At 43.0% G+C, this 13,735-nt stretch overlaps 1 protein-coding gene across 32 annotated transcripts in view; it reads right to left on the bottom strand.

Annotated features, from left to right (window-relative positions):
- MAGI1 (membrane associated guanylate kinase, WW and PDZ domain containing 1) overlaps window positions 1-13,735 on the bottom strand; it is a 327,423-nt gene that overhangs the window by 17,442 nt on the left and 296,246 nt on the right. For 23 of the 32 annotated variants that reach the window (XM_064667274.1, XM_064667280.1, XM_064667281.1 and 20 more), the window contains 5 exons: window positions 13,313-13,529; window positions 7,452-7,529; window positions 4,667-4,758; window positions 3,555-3,747; window positions 47-340 (listed from right to left, as the gene is read on the bottom strand). In XM_064667274.1, coding sequence (XP_064523344.1) covers window positions 47-340; window positions 3,555-3,747; window positions 4,667-4,758; window positions 7,452-7,529; window positions 13,313-13,529 — 874 coding nt within the window. The remainder of the gene's footprint in view (window positions 1-46; window positions 341-3,554; window positions 3,748-4,666; window positions 4,759-7,451; window positions 7,530-13,312; window positions 13,530-13,735) is intronic. The other 9 variants (XM_064667262.1, XM_064667264.1, XM_064667282.1 and 6 more) reach the window with 1 other exon arrangement.

Genomic DNA, 13,735 nt, shown 5'->3' with positions numbered 1-13,735 from the left:
AACCTGCGTCTCATTTGAGGCGCATTTAAAAAACTCCACGACTCACCGAACGTCGTCCCCGCCTCGGGCCTGCTCACGGACGAGACGATGACAAAGCCGAACCCCTCGTTCTCGCCGCGGCGGATTTCCACATCGTAGGGCTGGACCACGGTGCTGACAACGCCACTGCCCCCGCCACCACCGCTGCCGATGCCACTGGTGCTGCCGCTGCCCGAGCTGACGGTGTTGAGGGAGTTCTGGCTGCCCTGCGGCGTTCGCTTCTCCTCCGTCAGCGAGGCCGGCTGGTTGCTGCTGTGGTGGGAAGAGGCCGGGGATGGGACTTCATTCTCTGCCTTGGGAACTGGGGAGGAGGGGAAGAAAGATTGTTTGAGCAGGCTGCGCCATTTAGTGTTTGAAAAGAGATCTCTACTGAGGAAAAAGGCAGGAGAAAATCACCTGCTTTAGTCTACAGATCACAGCCAGAATGACCAAGGGCTCTGTATCCTTTTGGATGTCACAACCAATAGCTTCAGTGATAGCACTGACCACACATGCTCACCCTCTTCCATGTATGGTCACACAGCCAAAGCCTTTCACTGCCAAACTGCAGCAGCAGTATGGTTAAACCAGTGGAGTGCTGTATGCTTGGGTGCTTGGTGGCATTTTAAACGTAGAGTACATTAGTTGAAAGGTGCCTCCTTGAGCTGTCACATCCTCACTTCAGTTATATATGTACAACTGTATATACGTGCACAAGCCACGAGGAGAGACAGTAATATCACACATCCATCACAACACCTGTGTATTTTTAAACTCAGTGTTATCAGTTAGGTAGCACTGATTGCCTTTGATTAATGGGATCATAAGTAATAACAATCTCCCACACTAGCAAAACAACCTGTGAAGCAAACTATTCTGGACAGAAGAACCAGCAACTATCAGCAACTGGCACAGACAAGGAAACCATTAAACATTGTTAACGTTAAACAAGTGTTCAACAGCAATTGAAATTGGAAGGGGTAGTAGTTTAAAATCTAATCAGCTACCACAAGGCTTGAAGAAGTCTCAAAAAAATTGCTTAGTCCAAACTCTGCTTGAGTGAGGGCCAACTATACTTAGTGTCAGTCCTGACAGATGTTTGTCTAATCAGCTGTTAAATATCTCCCCAGGCAATCTATTGGTTGCAATATCGGACTTAAATCTTCCCTGCTGCAACATAAGGCTATTATTTCTAGTGCTATCTAACAGGCATATGGAGAACATATTATTCCCTTCCTCTTTGCAGCAGCCTCTTATAGTCTTGAGGAGTACAATACCTCCTCCCCCTTCTCTGCTTTAAGCTAAAGAATCCAAATTTGTTCACAGTATTTCCTTGCAGACCATGTTTTCCAGAGCTCTCCTTATTCTCCCTGGTCCTCTGGACTCCCTCCAGTTGGGCTCTCTCCAACTCAAACATGTCTTTCTTGAAGTGCTGGACCATATTGCACTAAGCCATCATCTGCTGGGAAATCAGGAGAGTTCCCCCCTGCCTACATCCCAGCAGAGTGTTTTCCTTCACCTGAGCCAACCTCAGCGTAAAGCTCATGGCCCACAACAGCTTCCACTTCGTGTTGCTCAGCCTGTTCTCTGCAGCCCATTTGTGCAGCTGAGAGCAGCATATTGCACTTGTCCCTGCTGAATGGCTGCCTCCACTAATCAGGTCACTTCTCCAATTTGGTGAATCAAAATTAAGTTGAAGATCTTAAAAGCAACAGAAAAAAAGCAAACAAAATCTAATCCTCTAAAATCGTGGTCCAAAGAAAAAAGACTTTAAAATATCCTTGGACAGAAGTGCCATCTGCACTTAAAGTATGTACTAAATACATAGTATTCTACATATTGAGAATACAGGCGCATAAAATTCCCCCTACATGAATCTCAAGACAGAGAGTACCCATTTAGGTGAACAATCTTTTTTCTACTGGCATACGGATGACAGGAGGAACAAGGGACCAAAATTCAGGAACAGCCTTCTCTACAAAGTTATACCAGAATTTAAAAGCCTGCAAATATAAGGTGAAAGAAGGGATTCTGAATAATTTATCCTAGAGTAAGTGTCCACATTTGAAATGATTCAGAAATAGCTCGGTCTGGAGTAACATGCCTCTGAATGAAATATCAAGAGAGATCTCATGCATCTAAATCTTTCATGGTAATTTCCAGCCTGGAGGCTGTAAAACTGAATAGAAAATCTATGCACAAAAACAATACCAAAATTCAGCTGCCCTTCCCCTTCCTCCCAAAGCTCTTCTCCTGAAGCTTCTCTCACATTGGCAGCCCTTGGTCAGGAATCAAAGAGAGGCTGTCAGAGGAGAGACATTACCTGGTGTTCAATCCACAAAGTGAAGAAGGAAAGAAATGAGAAATGAGCATCTAATATTGTGCAGAAGGAGCTCAGTCCTGGATAAGAACACAGAGCTATTTTAGAGGTACTTTTCTAGTCCTAACTTCCACTGAGGGCCTCATTTCCAAACTGAATGTTATTTTGATGCTCTTTAAGATCAAAGTACAGCGCTGCCTATTTATCCGATGATGCCTAAACTTGAAAGGCTACACAATATCTTTTCTTCCTAAGTGAGCTAAATGAAATGCCACAATTGAGCTCCCTAAAGGGATTCACACAGAAAGAGGCGGCACCCCAAAGTTACTCTCCAATATTAAGCATGAGGTCACATGTCATTTAGAAAGCTCATGCGCATGTCTTCCATTTTCTTTGCTATCAGAACATTTTTCAGTCACTCATCTGGGTGCCACCAGGCAGTGTCACTTCTCTCTGCATCTCTGTCTTTCTGCCAGCTTCTTTTTTGTCCATTTAAACCCTACACTTGTGCAGTGTGTGCACAGTGCCCAGCATAACTCAGCATACAGAAACCTCTCTAGACCTGAGCAATCTGGTCTAGTGGAAGGTGCCCATGGCAGAAGGGTTGGAACTGGATGATCTTTAAAGTCCTTTCCAACCCAAAGCATTCTATGACTCTATGATAACAAACATGCACGCCCTGCACCACCAGAACCAACAGTGTTTACAGTTTTCCATCCTGCAGTTGGTTGACTACATGTTGAAGTTTCCCCGAGCCTGGGACAGGGGACACCACACACCACTGCCTTCACCTCCCCTCCTGTGGACTCTTCAGCTTTTTTCCCCTCACTCCCAGTTTAAGGGTGACTATCAGGAAGCACATTTATTTCAGGAAGTGAACAGAAAACACAGGCAGTCAGCCACAGTGCTGTTGCTGTATAAGTAGAACTAAAAACGATATACTGCAACCAAACAGTTCCTCATTTTATCCAAAACCTTCACAAAGACTGGGAAATCCAACCGAGACTGAGAGACTCTTGACTGGGAAAAAAATACTTGAAACTTATTTGATCAAGAACAAAAAAGACTAAAAACAGGCAAAAGAGGAAGAAGAACAACACATCCCCTGAGTTTTCCCAGTACTAGAAGGAGAAGCTTTTTTTCCTTTAAACCATTTGCTGAGCAGATGGGAGCCTGGCAAGAAAAGCTACCCCTGCAGAGAAACACTGCAGCCTACCTGTGTAAACCACTTTGCGCCTGACGGTCAGATTGACATGACCTTGTTTGGCTGCCTGTTGCATAAGCTGGACGACAAGCTGGTGTGATTTCCCGACCACAGGCGTCCCATCCACACAGATCAGTTCATCACCCGATCTCAGGCGGCCGTCAGCATCAGCAGCACCCAGCGGTACAATGTGACCGATGTAAATCTGATGAATTAGCAGAAGAAGAGAGACAAATGAGAACCAGCCCAACAGCCAGCTGGAAGCAAGGGGCACTCGTAGTTAGACCCAATTTAGTAGGGACATGAAATTGTTGACAAATGTCTGCTGGTCAGGAAAGTTGCTCCTGTGAAAGCAGCTCTGTGTGAATGCAGCCACATCATGGAATTGTAATAAATTGACATCTTGTTTCTTTAGGCAGTCCATTCACTCTAATGACAGATAGCCTTGGGAAACTCGTTCAACCAGACAGTGACCAGACAGGAAGACGGTTAAAAGCACTGAGGGTCTTGTCAGGGAAGTTGAGATTGAGTTACTCTTTCAGTTGCCTCTAGGGTTTACAAGCTTGGCACCACTCGCCTGTCCACCAACTCAGTCTTGGTTTATCTTCAGTGAGTTCTGTGGAGTTACTTTAACGTGAGATGAATTCATGATCTCTCTTCCCATAAATGAGCAAAATAATTTTGGCAGGGAAAAACATGGAAATTCATGCTGTCACTACCTAGCTGTGACCTGTGCAGCATGTGAAAGGACGACACCTCCCACAGGCACTGAATTTATGGTAAAGAAGTTGAGTGAATTCTAGAAGAGGATCGAGGAAATAGAAAACCTGGCATTCTAAGATCAAAATACTTGCAAACCTGACCAGGACATCCTTTTCTCAGCATCCAGGCAATTTCAGACCTATGTGTTTTTATCTGGTTTACAACAAAAGTAGAAGGAGAAAAAAAAACCATTTCTGTTATGGAGTTCTGGGGTTTTTTTTAAAGGGAGGGTGGGGAGGAGTTGCAGGATATATATAATCCACAAGTTACTTTAATAGTCATGCTATAGAACAGTTCTGCACATCTATACATGCTACTGCCATGACTCTGAAAGATGTCGTGAGTTAAAACATGATACTCACAGGTTCTCCAGGCTCATTTCCACCTAGAATCCTAAATCCAAAACCGGTTTCCTTTCTCCATAGAAAGATATCCTGCTCTTGGTAATCTGGAACTGAAGGGAGAGAAGAAAAACTGTAATTTTTGATCAAAAAACTACACCTTTATAACCAAGTCAGGACTATTCAGATGGATGTGTAGGGGGATCCGCTACTCAATTTTAACCTTCAAATAAGGTGGTCTTGAGTTTTCAGACAATATCGCAAACATAATTTTAAATACTAAAGGATTATTATTTCAATCACTACTAAAAATTATGCAGTGGTTTCTACTTTCTAGGTGTCTAACTGTGACTTGCCATTTGTTTATCACTATAATATCTCCTTCTGTCAATATTAGCATCATTACCCAGAGCAAGAGCCTCTTCCAAATCATCAATAAATAAATGTGTACAACAGAGAATTACTCTGCCAGAAACAATACAGCTGTCTTCTCTTTCACAGGAGACAAAAGAGCCACTTGTTATGACTTCTACTGTTTAATTAACTTTCCCAAGCATAGTTTTCTGTCTTTCTACTAACACTGCTTTAAATAACAATGGGACAGATCCCCAGTTGTTGTAAATCAGAAGAGCTCCACTCAAAACAATGCAGCTTTCCTGACTCTCACTTGCTTGAGTACAGGCTCTGCAAAACCACTGAAGAGATAAAACAAGTTGGAAATATAAAAAAAGCCCAACCTCACCTACTCATTAGTATGGAACACCAGCTAGGTTGTTACAATGAATATTACATACAGTGAAGTACTAACCTTGAAGAGCGGTTGAACAGTAATGTTTTATATTAACTTACTCATGCTTGCTTTCATCCTTTTTAAAAAATGCAAAACTAATTGCTAACATTAAATCATATCAGAAGACAACTTCAGGTTCATTTAATATTTATTGGATAGTATCTGTAACGTTGACTAATTTTGTAATGATCCCCTCCCAAAATTTATAATTAATGATAATAAAAAGCTGTTCCTTTACCAGTCAGCTGCCTATATTTTCAGTACAGAAACCAAAGTATATAATTCAGGAATCTGATTTAAATAAGTGCCTATTCAGACACAGGATGCAGCATGTTTAATGAAACATCATTTAGTTTTCTGTATCTATGAGCAAGTTCTTTTCCATTGACATCAGTGAGTGTCGGATTGGGCCCTAATTGCATTTTACACTGCCTGTGCCTAATGTGCAATGATTTGGGTCTGGTCTGGTGCTTTTCAGTGTTAAGACTTTTGGTTAGCTCTGATGGTCTCTCTTCAATGATTCAAGAGGATTAAAATACAATATGAACTGAAGATCTGGGAATACTAAAAATTAAATGGATAGGTGAGTGGTAAGGTACAGATGTCTGCTTTGATATTTTCATTTAAACTGGCTTTATATATAATCTTTTCACACTTTAATTACCTGCAGTTATAAACTAAGCTTAAGACCCATGCCCTTACTGAACTGGAGAATAATTTTTGTCCAGACACAATTACAGAGCAGTCAGGTGATGAATACACTGGGTGCCTGAGTGGCTCATCTGTTCTGGCTGAAGGCAGCTCTCCACCCTACAGACGTGTGGCACAACAGCAGAATTCAGACAATGAATTAATTGGTGTTTGTCACTGCCTTCAGCGAGGGGAGCGTGACGAGCAGAGACACTCGGAAGTGTCTCTCCAGCCCTTCGCAGGCTATTTTGGCAAAGGCTGGCCTCAACCAATTAATAGTGCGTGTTGGATCTGTCAGAGGTAAAGTGGCTTCTGCAGAGAGCTTCAGCAGAGCCCGTTTCCTCAGCATCTCTCAACACCTTCCCATTTGTCAGCTCTCCAGTCTCACTGAACGATGCCGTATGTCCCTGGTTTGGTTACCAGCAAGACAATTAATGCTGCTGGAGGGAACAGCAAGCCCGGCTGGACCAGCAGCATCAAAGCAAAGCAACATAAAAAGACAAGTCTATCCCCCAAAGAAGCCAGTTCATCCATGTAACACTCCTTCCACTGGAAGGATTACAGAGAGGTGGAACACAGATGCGACAGACATACAGACAACACACATTTACACAGAGTGAGTACAAACCAAGCAAAACTCCTTTGACCACTTTTTGCACTAGGTCTGCAGTACAGTGATTCACTGGCACAGCCCAGAACACCCATCCACCTCTGTGCTTCAGTGCAGGTGAGGTGGGACCCCCTGAGGTTCCCTACTGGAAAATTATTTTAGCCTCTCCCATTATTCATTAGCACTTCAGAGAAGCCACTTTCCCTACTTAAAGAGAAAAATGGTGGTGCTCAAACTCTGCTGAAAACGAATGGAAAATGGCCTCTAGGAGTCATTCATTGCATCCCCATACCTTGACTGATCTCAAGCATGTCTGACCTGATAAAACACGTGCATAGCCCAAATGGCTAAAATTTGCCAGTCTGCTCGTCGTGAATGAAACCAGAGCGCTTGGAGAGCATTGCAAAAGTGGTAAGAAGAGTTCTGCTGGGGCCATGAGGAGGAATGGAAGAGAAGTGAGTGATGCAGCTCCGACGATGAGCCACGTGGGCAAACTCATGAACGAAAGAGGACCATGATACGCCCACCCCACCACCGCCTACGCGATCCGCCGCCAGCCAGGACACAGTAAAGCGAGTGCTTTGCACCCTGGTGGCTAACCTTGGCGTATGGCCCTGCCAGACTCCCTTGGTGATGAAGAGCCCCCCGCCACAGAGCAGCAATGACACCAGAACAAGACATCACAAGACACAGATACATTCTCGGCACAGTCTTACATTCTCCAAAACTCGTGGAATTGATTTCTCTCTCTCTCTCACCCTTGCTCAGTCCAGTTGCAGGCGAAGGTGACATAGCTGTAATATTAATTTTACAGTTTTGCAGAGCTTAATGTATCTTCTTTCTTGTTAGTTCATTTAAGTAATTGTGACTTTATGGATCATGTTAGGCTTTCATGCATAATTTTTTAAGGTTATAGGTACTACGGATTATGACACACTAAATTTCACATCTATCTGCACACGCCTGTGCACATGTGGATATATAATAAACACACATATGAATTCATACATTTATGCACATGCATGCAGGTATATTTGGACAACCTCTTTTTTTCTCCTCAGAGGGAAAATTTCTTTAAGAACACCTTAAATATACTTTGCTACAAAAAAAATTTTCACTTTCATGACATGGTTAGTTTTTCAAATGTAAATATTTTTTCTAATGTTAAAAAAATTCTAAATATGTGGTGATGAACAATGAACACGGTGTTTAATTAGAGGCAATTTTAATCAAACTTTTCTATACAAATTTCAACAATTATCTTATATGTTATATAAAAGAAAAATCTGCCCAGTGTGACATCAGTTTCAACACAAGATGGATTCAAGAATGATCAGTATGAGTTTGCTTTAGTCACTGGCTCATTTGAGGCAGCAGCACTCTCAGTGACTCATAGCTTGGCAAAGTATAAAAGGTTTAAGGCCCAGATTCAGCAAAGTATATAAAGACAAGTCTGAAACTAAGAGTGAACAGTCTCACTGAAGCTGTTGGAGAGTGTCAGAGTTGAGAAATCCTACAATTTAGCCATAAAATCTCAGGAGGTTCCATATTTGCAAGAAACTCATTTTCTAAACTACCCCACTGCAGTAGAATTCCAGGGTTTTTTGCCTTCTCCTTTTAACCAACCCTTCTGGTGGCACGGGAAGCTTTTGAAAGATGGCTTCAGCATGTTCTTGACAAGATGACCAAGCTCTGCCAGTGAGGTTTGGGGAGGGTGTGATGCCGTGAGTGAGCCATGGAGCCTGCCCATGACTCCACTCCCTCCCTCCTCTGCTCACTCGACGCGCTGTGAGTACTACGAGTAGTACTGTCCTTTTTAGCAAGACTTTCCCTAAGGGCACGGACACATCTGTGTGTCCAAGAGTATGACTGTAACTGTTTGTCTACTATTAATATAATAAAAGGACATAACCCTACCAAAGGGCTTTTATTAACCATCATCTTGAAAGTCAGCCTGATCAGAAGGCGGCTGCAATTTCTGGAGAGTGTTTTTCTTTTCTATTTTAGGGAGAAAGTATCTAATGTTTGTATCATTGTGCAAATATTTTTAATTCTATGTAATTGCTGGTGAGTGAACACTACACACCGGGGTCAAGACTTGTTTGTATTATTTTAATTAGATTTGAGGAGAGAAAAATCCTACCAAACAAATTATGTGCCTGAAAATAAAATTCAAATATTAATGATAACTTAGAATATTTTAAAAGCTTTAAAAATTATCTATCGTGTTCTGCTTTACTTTTAATTAAATGCTTAAGCCCTTCAAAGGGATTCATTAACACATCTGCAATTCAGATTAATTCATTTTGTCACTGCTGTTTTGACAGATGGCCATATGTAGGATACGGTATTTTGCAAAGCAATCAGGCCACATGAGAAAAATTTGACAACAGATTGCGTTAATCTTTAAGGAAGTTTAATAATACATTGAAAAATAAAAAGCATATTATAAAAATATATTTCAATAAAACAGTGCGAGGTTTTTAGAATTGCGGCTCTCTGCTAAGCCATTCAATTGCTGTTCCTCTCACTGAGTGCTCTTCATGTGTGTCATTCCTGGATCCTGGAACAGTTTCAGTTTTTAAACCTTAAGGGTTTGTCCTTCTCTCTGATTCATGTACACAACTCCCACGAGCAGCAATGAGTTACCAATAACGAGGAGCTCAGGCAGCTAAAACTTAGCACCAGCAAAGAGTGCATTTGTTATCACCACCAAATGATCTGTTTTCACATTCACTCAGCACAAAGCCGGCTATTCTCAAACGTCCTAATCCAGCAAAGACTGGCAACTCTGGGACAGATTGCAGCAGAGCATTTGAGCTCAGCCTTAGCCTTAAAGCATCCCCAGTCCTTTTGGTTTTACAGCTTGAAAATAAGCTTCCTTGGACCGGAGCCAAAGCACTCAGCACCTCGCAGGGCTGATCCCCTCACCCTGGGGAGCTGTACGTGAAGGAACTTTAACCCACATTTGTGGAATAAAGTTGCAGTTCTCATCTGCTGCCACTCAGTCAGGGTCCAGATACAGTGATGGAGCCATTGCAGAATTAAGAGTGCTTCCTGATATGAAGATGCATTGGGTAAATCAAAAAAACACATGCTTTTAACACAATTATGGGTTAGCTGGTGCTTTTGAACTTAATTCTGCTCTACCAATGGCTTCAGTGAGATAGGTCACATAAGGCAAATGCAGTCCTTTTTAATGAAATACTGATCCAAGGACAACTCAAATAGAGGAAGAACACATTTTACCAATTCTGAAAAATTAAACTGTTGCTTGTGCTTCCCATGTCTACATTCTTATTATTAATGTTAGTAACAGTGGGATGCACTCCCAGCAAAAAAGGCAGTAGGTGTTCATTATAGATTCAGTACTTCTTAGAAATATCCTGGAGACAATGAATTCATATATTGAATAAAACCTCCTTATATTATTATTTTTAGATGAAAAAAATCTGTCTGGGCTGGGGCTAATGAATTCATCTTCTTGTGTCAGCTGCACTTGAAAAATTGCACTATGTACTCTTTATGCTGAACAATTTCACAAATGGGAAAAAATAAAACACTTAAGATGATCTAATGCTCTAAAATTCTATCCTTTTAAAATTCATCATATGCTTCAACACAAAGGGTTGTTGCTGTTTTTCAGTCCACTTGTTGGGGGTTCAAGACCCTGCCTCTCAAAAGAACATTTCATAATCTTTTTCTGACTTTTTAAAATTTAAGGCCAGCAATCAACAGAGAGCAAGCCCTGGCCTGGGTAGTTGAGAGAGCTGAGCTGGACCTCCTCAGGCAGTGGGGGATTTTAGCACCCCCGAAATGCCCGGTTACTGGATGTATCAGCCACCCTCAGCACCGGCACAAGGGTGGCATCCTCCTGCTGTACATTAGACATTCATTTAGTTCTGTTCACACTTCCATCAGAAGACTGCAGAGAGAGTCACATCTAGCAGCCAAAGCTATGGATGTCATGGGAGATGCTAACTTCAGACCCAAAGCCAAAGGGAACGAGTGCTCAAATAAAGAAGGAAGCGATGATATGACTGTATCTCCACCAGCCAAAGGTGGCACAGGGGTTAAACTGAACTGCAGCTGGGTACAAACACGAAGAACAGCACATGTGGAGCAGAATACAATGAAACCAGAGTGCCCAGGGAATGGTTTCTCCCACCACACACTCTAGTGCTCTGTGTCAGCAGAGCTCTCCCTGAGTGATCAGCGAGCCACACAGTTGGTGCTTGGGCAACACTGGGAACTGAGTCTCTAAGGGATGATTCAGGTTCATAACGAAGGGAAGGAAACGTGGTGCCTCCCCACAAGCTCCCAGGGCAGCACACCCAGATTTCAGCTGCGAACCACAGCCTCCATTTATGAGACTGGTGAGAAGTGAGGGCTTTGTGAGGGAAGGAGAAGGAGCTGACCAGGAATCTCTAAATAAAACCACCAGTCACACTACGGGATCAGACCATGACAGGAGACAGAGTGTGTCCAACTCCATTTTTCACTTATCTTTCCTGTTTTTCTTCACACTTCATTAGGCACGGCAAAGCCATGTCACTAGCTAAGAATGCAGGTTAATCCCCAGGGAATGTGCTTCACTCCAGCTTAGGGCTGGAAATTCATAGGCTCTTGGACACTTCAAGTGGCACAAGTTTACAAGGAGACAAGACCATATCACACTTTGGCCACTCTTGAAAAACCTTCTATCTATGAAATCAAGAAACCTCAGAAAACACCTTCCTGGAAAGGAAGAGTAAGGGGATGGAAAGGTGGTAGAGAAGCAGCGACGTTCAAACAGGTAAATCTCATCTGGTAGAAGAGGCAGGAGACAAGGACTGAAGCAGTAGAAGAGGATCAACACCACTACAGAGATGCTGAACCATGGAAAGGTGAGACAGGGAAGCTGAAGGGGTGTAGCAGATCCCAGTCTAGCAACAGGCCCAGCAGTGAGGATTGTGACACAGGGAAAGATGGGATGTGGGAAAACAGGTGGTCAAGAGACAGTGAAAAGGCCTGTTGAAGGCCTCTATTCACAGACAAGGATAAAACCTCTACAAGATAACTGCAGCCATTGAGGAAAGAGGGAGGATTTAGTACATGGTGCTGGAAGTGGACACAGAAGGGCGATTGCCTGCCTGTGCACTTCAGGATTTCTCCAGCTCAGTCTTGGGTTTTATCAGGAAAGACAGACAGGAGTTAAGGCTGCTAAGCTGATACTAATGACTAATTAGTAGGAGTTAAACAGTTAATTAGAAATTAGCTAAGTAGCTGCAGGGGGTCAGAGGCAATGCCAGCACAGTGCCAACAGGAACCATGCGAGCTGAGCAGTGGCAATGCCAGTGCCACAGAGCAGCCTCAGCCTTGTCCACCGGGGCAGGAGAAGGAGGAGCTCTACCCACAGCTCTGCAGGGCTGAATAGTCACCATCTCTCAGCTCTTGTCCCTTTTTCCTATTTCAGGGAGCTGCTTGTACAAGTTCTGTCACTGCACTCGCAGATCAGTATGACCCAGCGCAAGAGCCCGCAGGGTCAGCACACCTAATCTCTGAGAAGGGATGGGAAGGGAAGCAGTGCACAGCAGCTGAGACACCTACAAACTGCATTGCTGAGACATTCAATCCAAAGAGAAGAATCTTCAGCCAAGAAACTGTGACTCATGATTTAATTTTTCCAGGATATAAGACTTCAAAGTGACTCGTTTGGTCAGAGAAAAACAGTCCTACCATTTTTCATTCTGAAGTAACGTTCATTTCATACTGGTTTTACCAATTTCCAGTTAGGACATTAAAATCAAACTGCAGGTGATACTCTCACAGAATGAAGACTTTGAAACTCCCTTTTCTGTAACTGAAGTTACTACTGCCTAATACTCTAATTCTTAAAGAAGCTTTTACAAATTTGATCATCTTCAACAGTGCAATTAAAGCAAAGCCAATGTGTTTATTCTGTTTGCAGAGAAGAAGCTGATTGAAACCATATTTATAGTCTTGGAGCAGAGTCAAAACCTTGCTGAACTATTAGCCAAGTGCGCAGATTATTAATTGCCATAAAAGCCACTTACAATATGCATTTGATATCTGTATTGTTAAAGTGTCCACTCTGGTCAAAGTAAAATGGCTCAGCTGGATTTTCTCCTCCCCAGGGTGAGGCTGAAAAGCATCTGATATGAATTTCAGCAAACTAATTACTTCCCTTCCTCACTGAAATTCCTATGCATATCAGACAACGAGTCTTAACATCAAAAAAGAGTTTAGGATCTAGACAACAAACTTGGAAATTCTCCTTCAGCCTAACCGAAAAGCAAAATAAAAACATAGGGGAAAAGACGGTCTTTAATTCTAAAGGGATTTTTCATTTTAAGCTTTATGTGCCCTTTCCTAGAGATGATCTAAATTCGGTCCTCGCCAGAGAGGAAACCGCAGCTCTACCAAGTAGACATCACTGGCAGACACCGAATTAACCAACCGAAGCCTTACATTTTCAACAGAAATCTAAAAAGATCCAGCCCTTCGCAAAGAAAACACGCAGGGAGCAGCTGCCGGAGCCGTAGCCTTAGCAACCACACCTGCTTCATATACTCACGTCGGCTTTCATACATGCTCCTGGACTGGGCCCAGATTTTGAACGGATCTGGCTTCTTCTGCCCAGAAGTGTCCGGCTGGTCCGCAGGCGGTGCCTCCGCGGCGCTGTAGTCCGGCAGCACCTGCGTGCTGTGCACGGGGGACGCGGTGTGCCCGCTGCGGTGGCTGGAGACGCTGTGCTGGGAACTGTTTTGGCTGTCTTTCCTTTCAAGTGGTTGCTGTAAGGAGGGAAAGCAAGTGGAAGGAGAGGGAGAGAGAAAGAGAACAGACGGTTATTGGTCTTTGAGTGGGTGTTTGCCATCAATTTTTCTCCCTTCTTTGATCAGGGTTTCTGCATGCACATAAGTAAATATATAAATTATGGTTTTGCTGCTAGTTAATGCTGGGTATAGTTTAATTCCCCGATGACAGATTTTGATAGGCA

Source organism: Pseudopipra pipra, chromosome 11 (genome assembly GCF_036250125.1).
Source record: "Pseudopipra pipra isolate bDixPip1 chromosome 11, bDixPip1.hap1, whole genome shotgun sequence".
In the NCBI taxonomy this organism is placed as follows: Eukaryota; Metazoa; Chordata; class Aves; order Passeriformes; family Pipridae; genus Pseudopipra; species Pseudopipra pipra.
The sequence above is the reverse complement of the archived record's forward strand: the minus strand, read 5'-3'. Positions and strand labels throughout refer to the sequence as shown.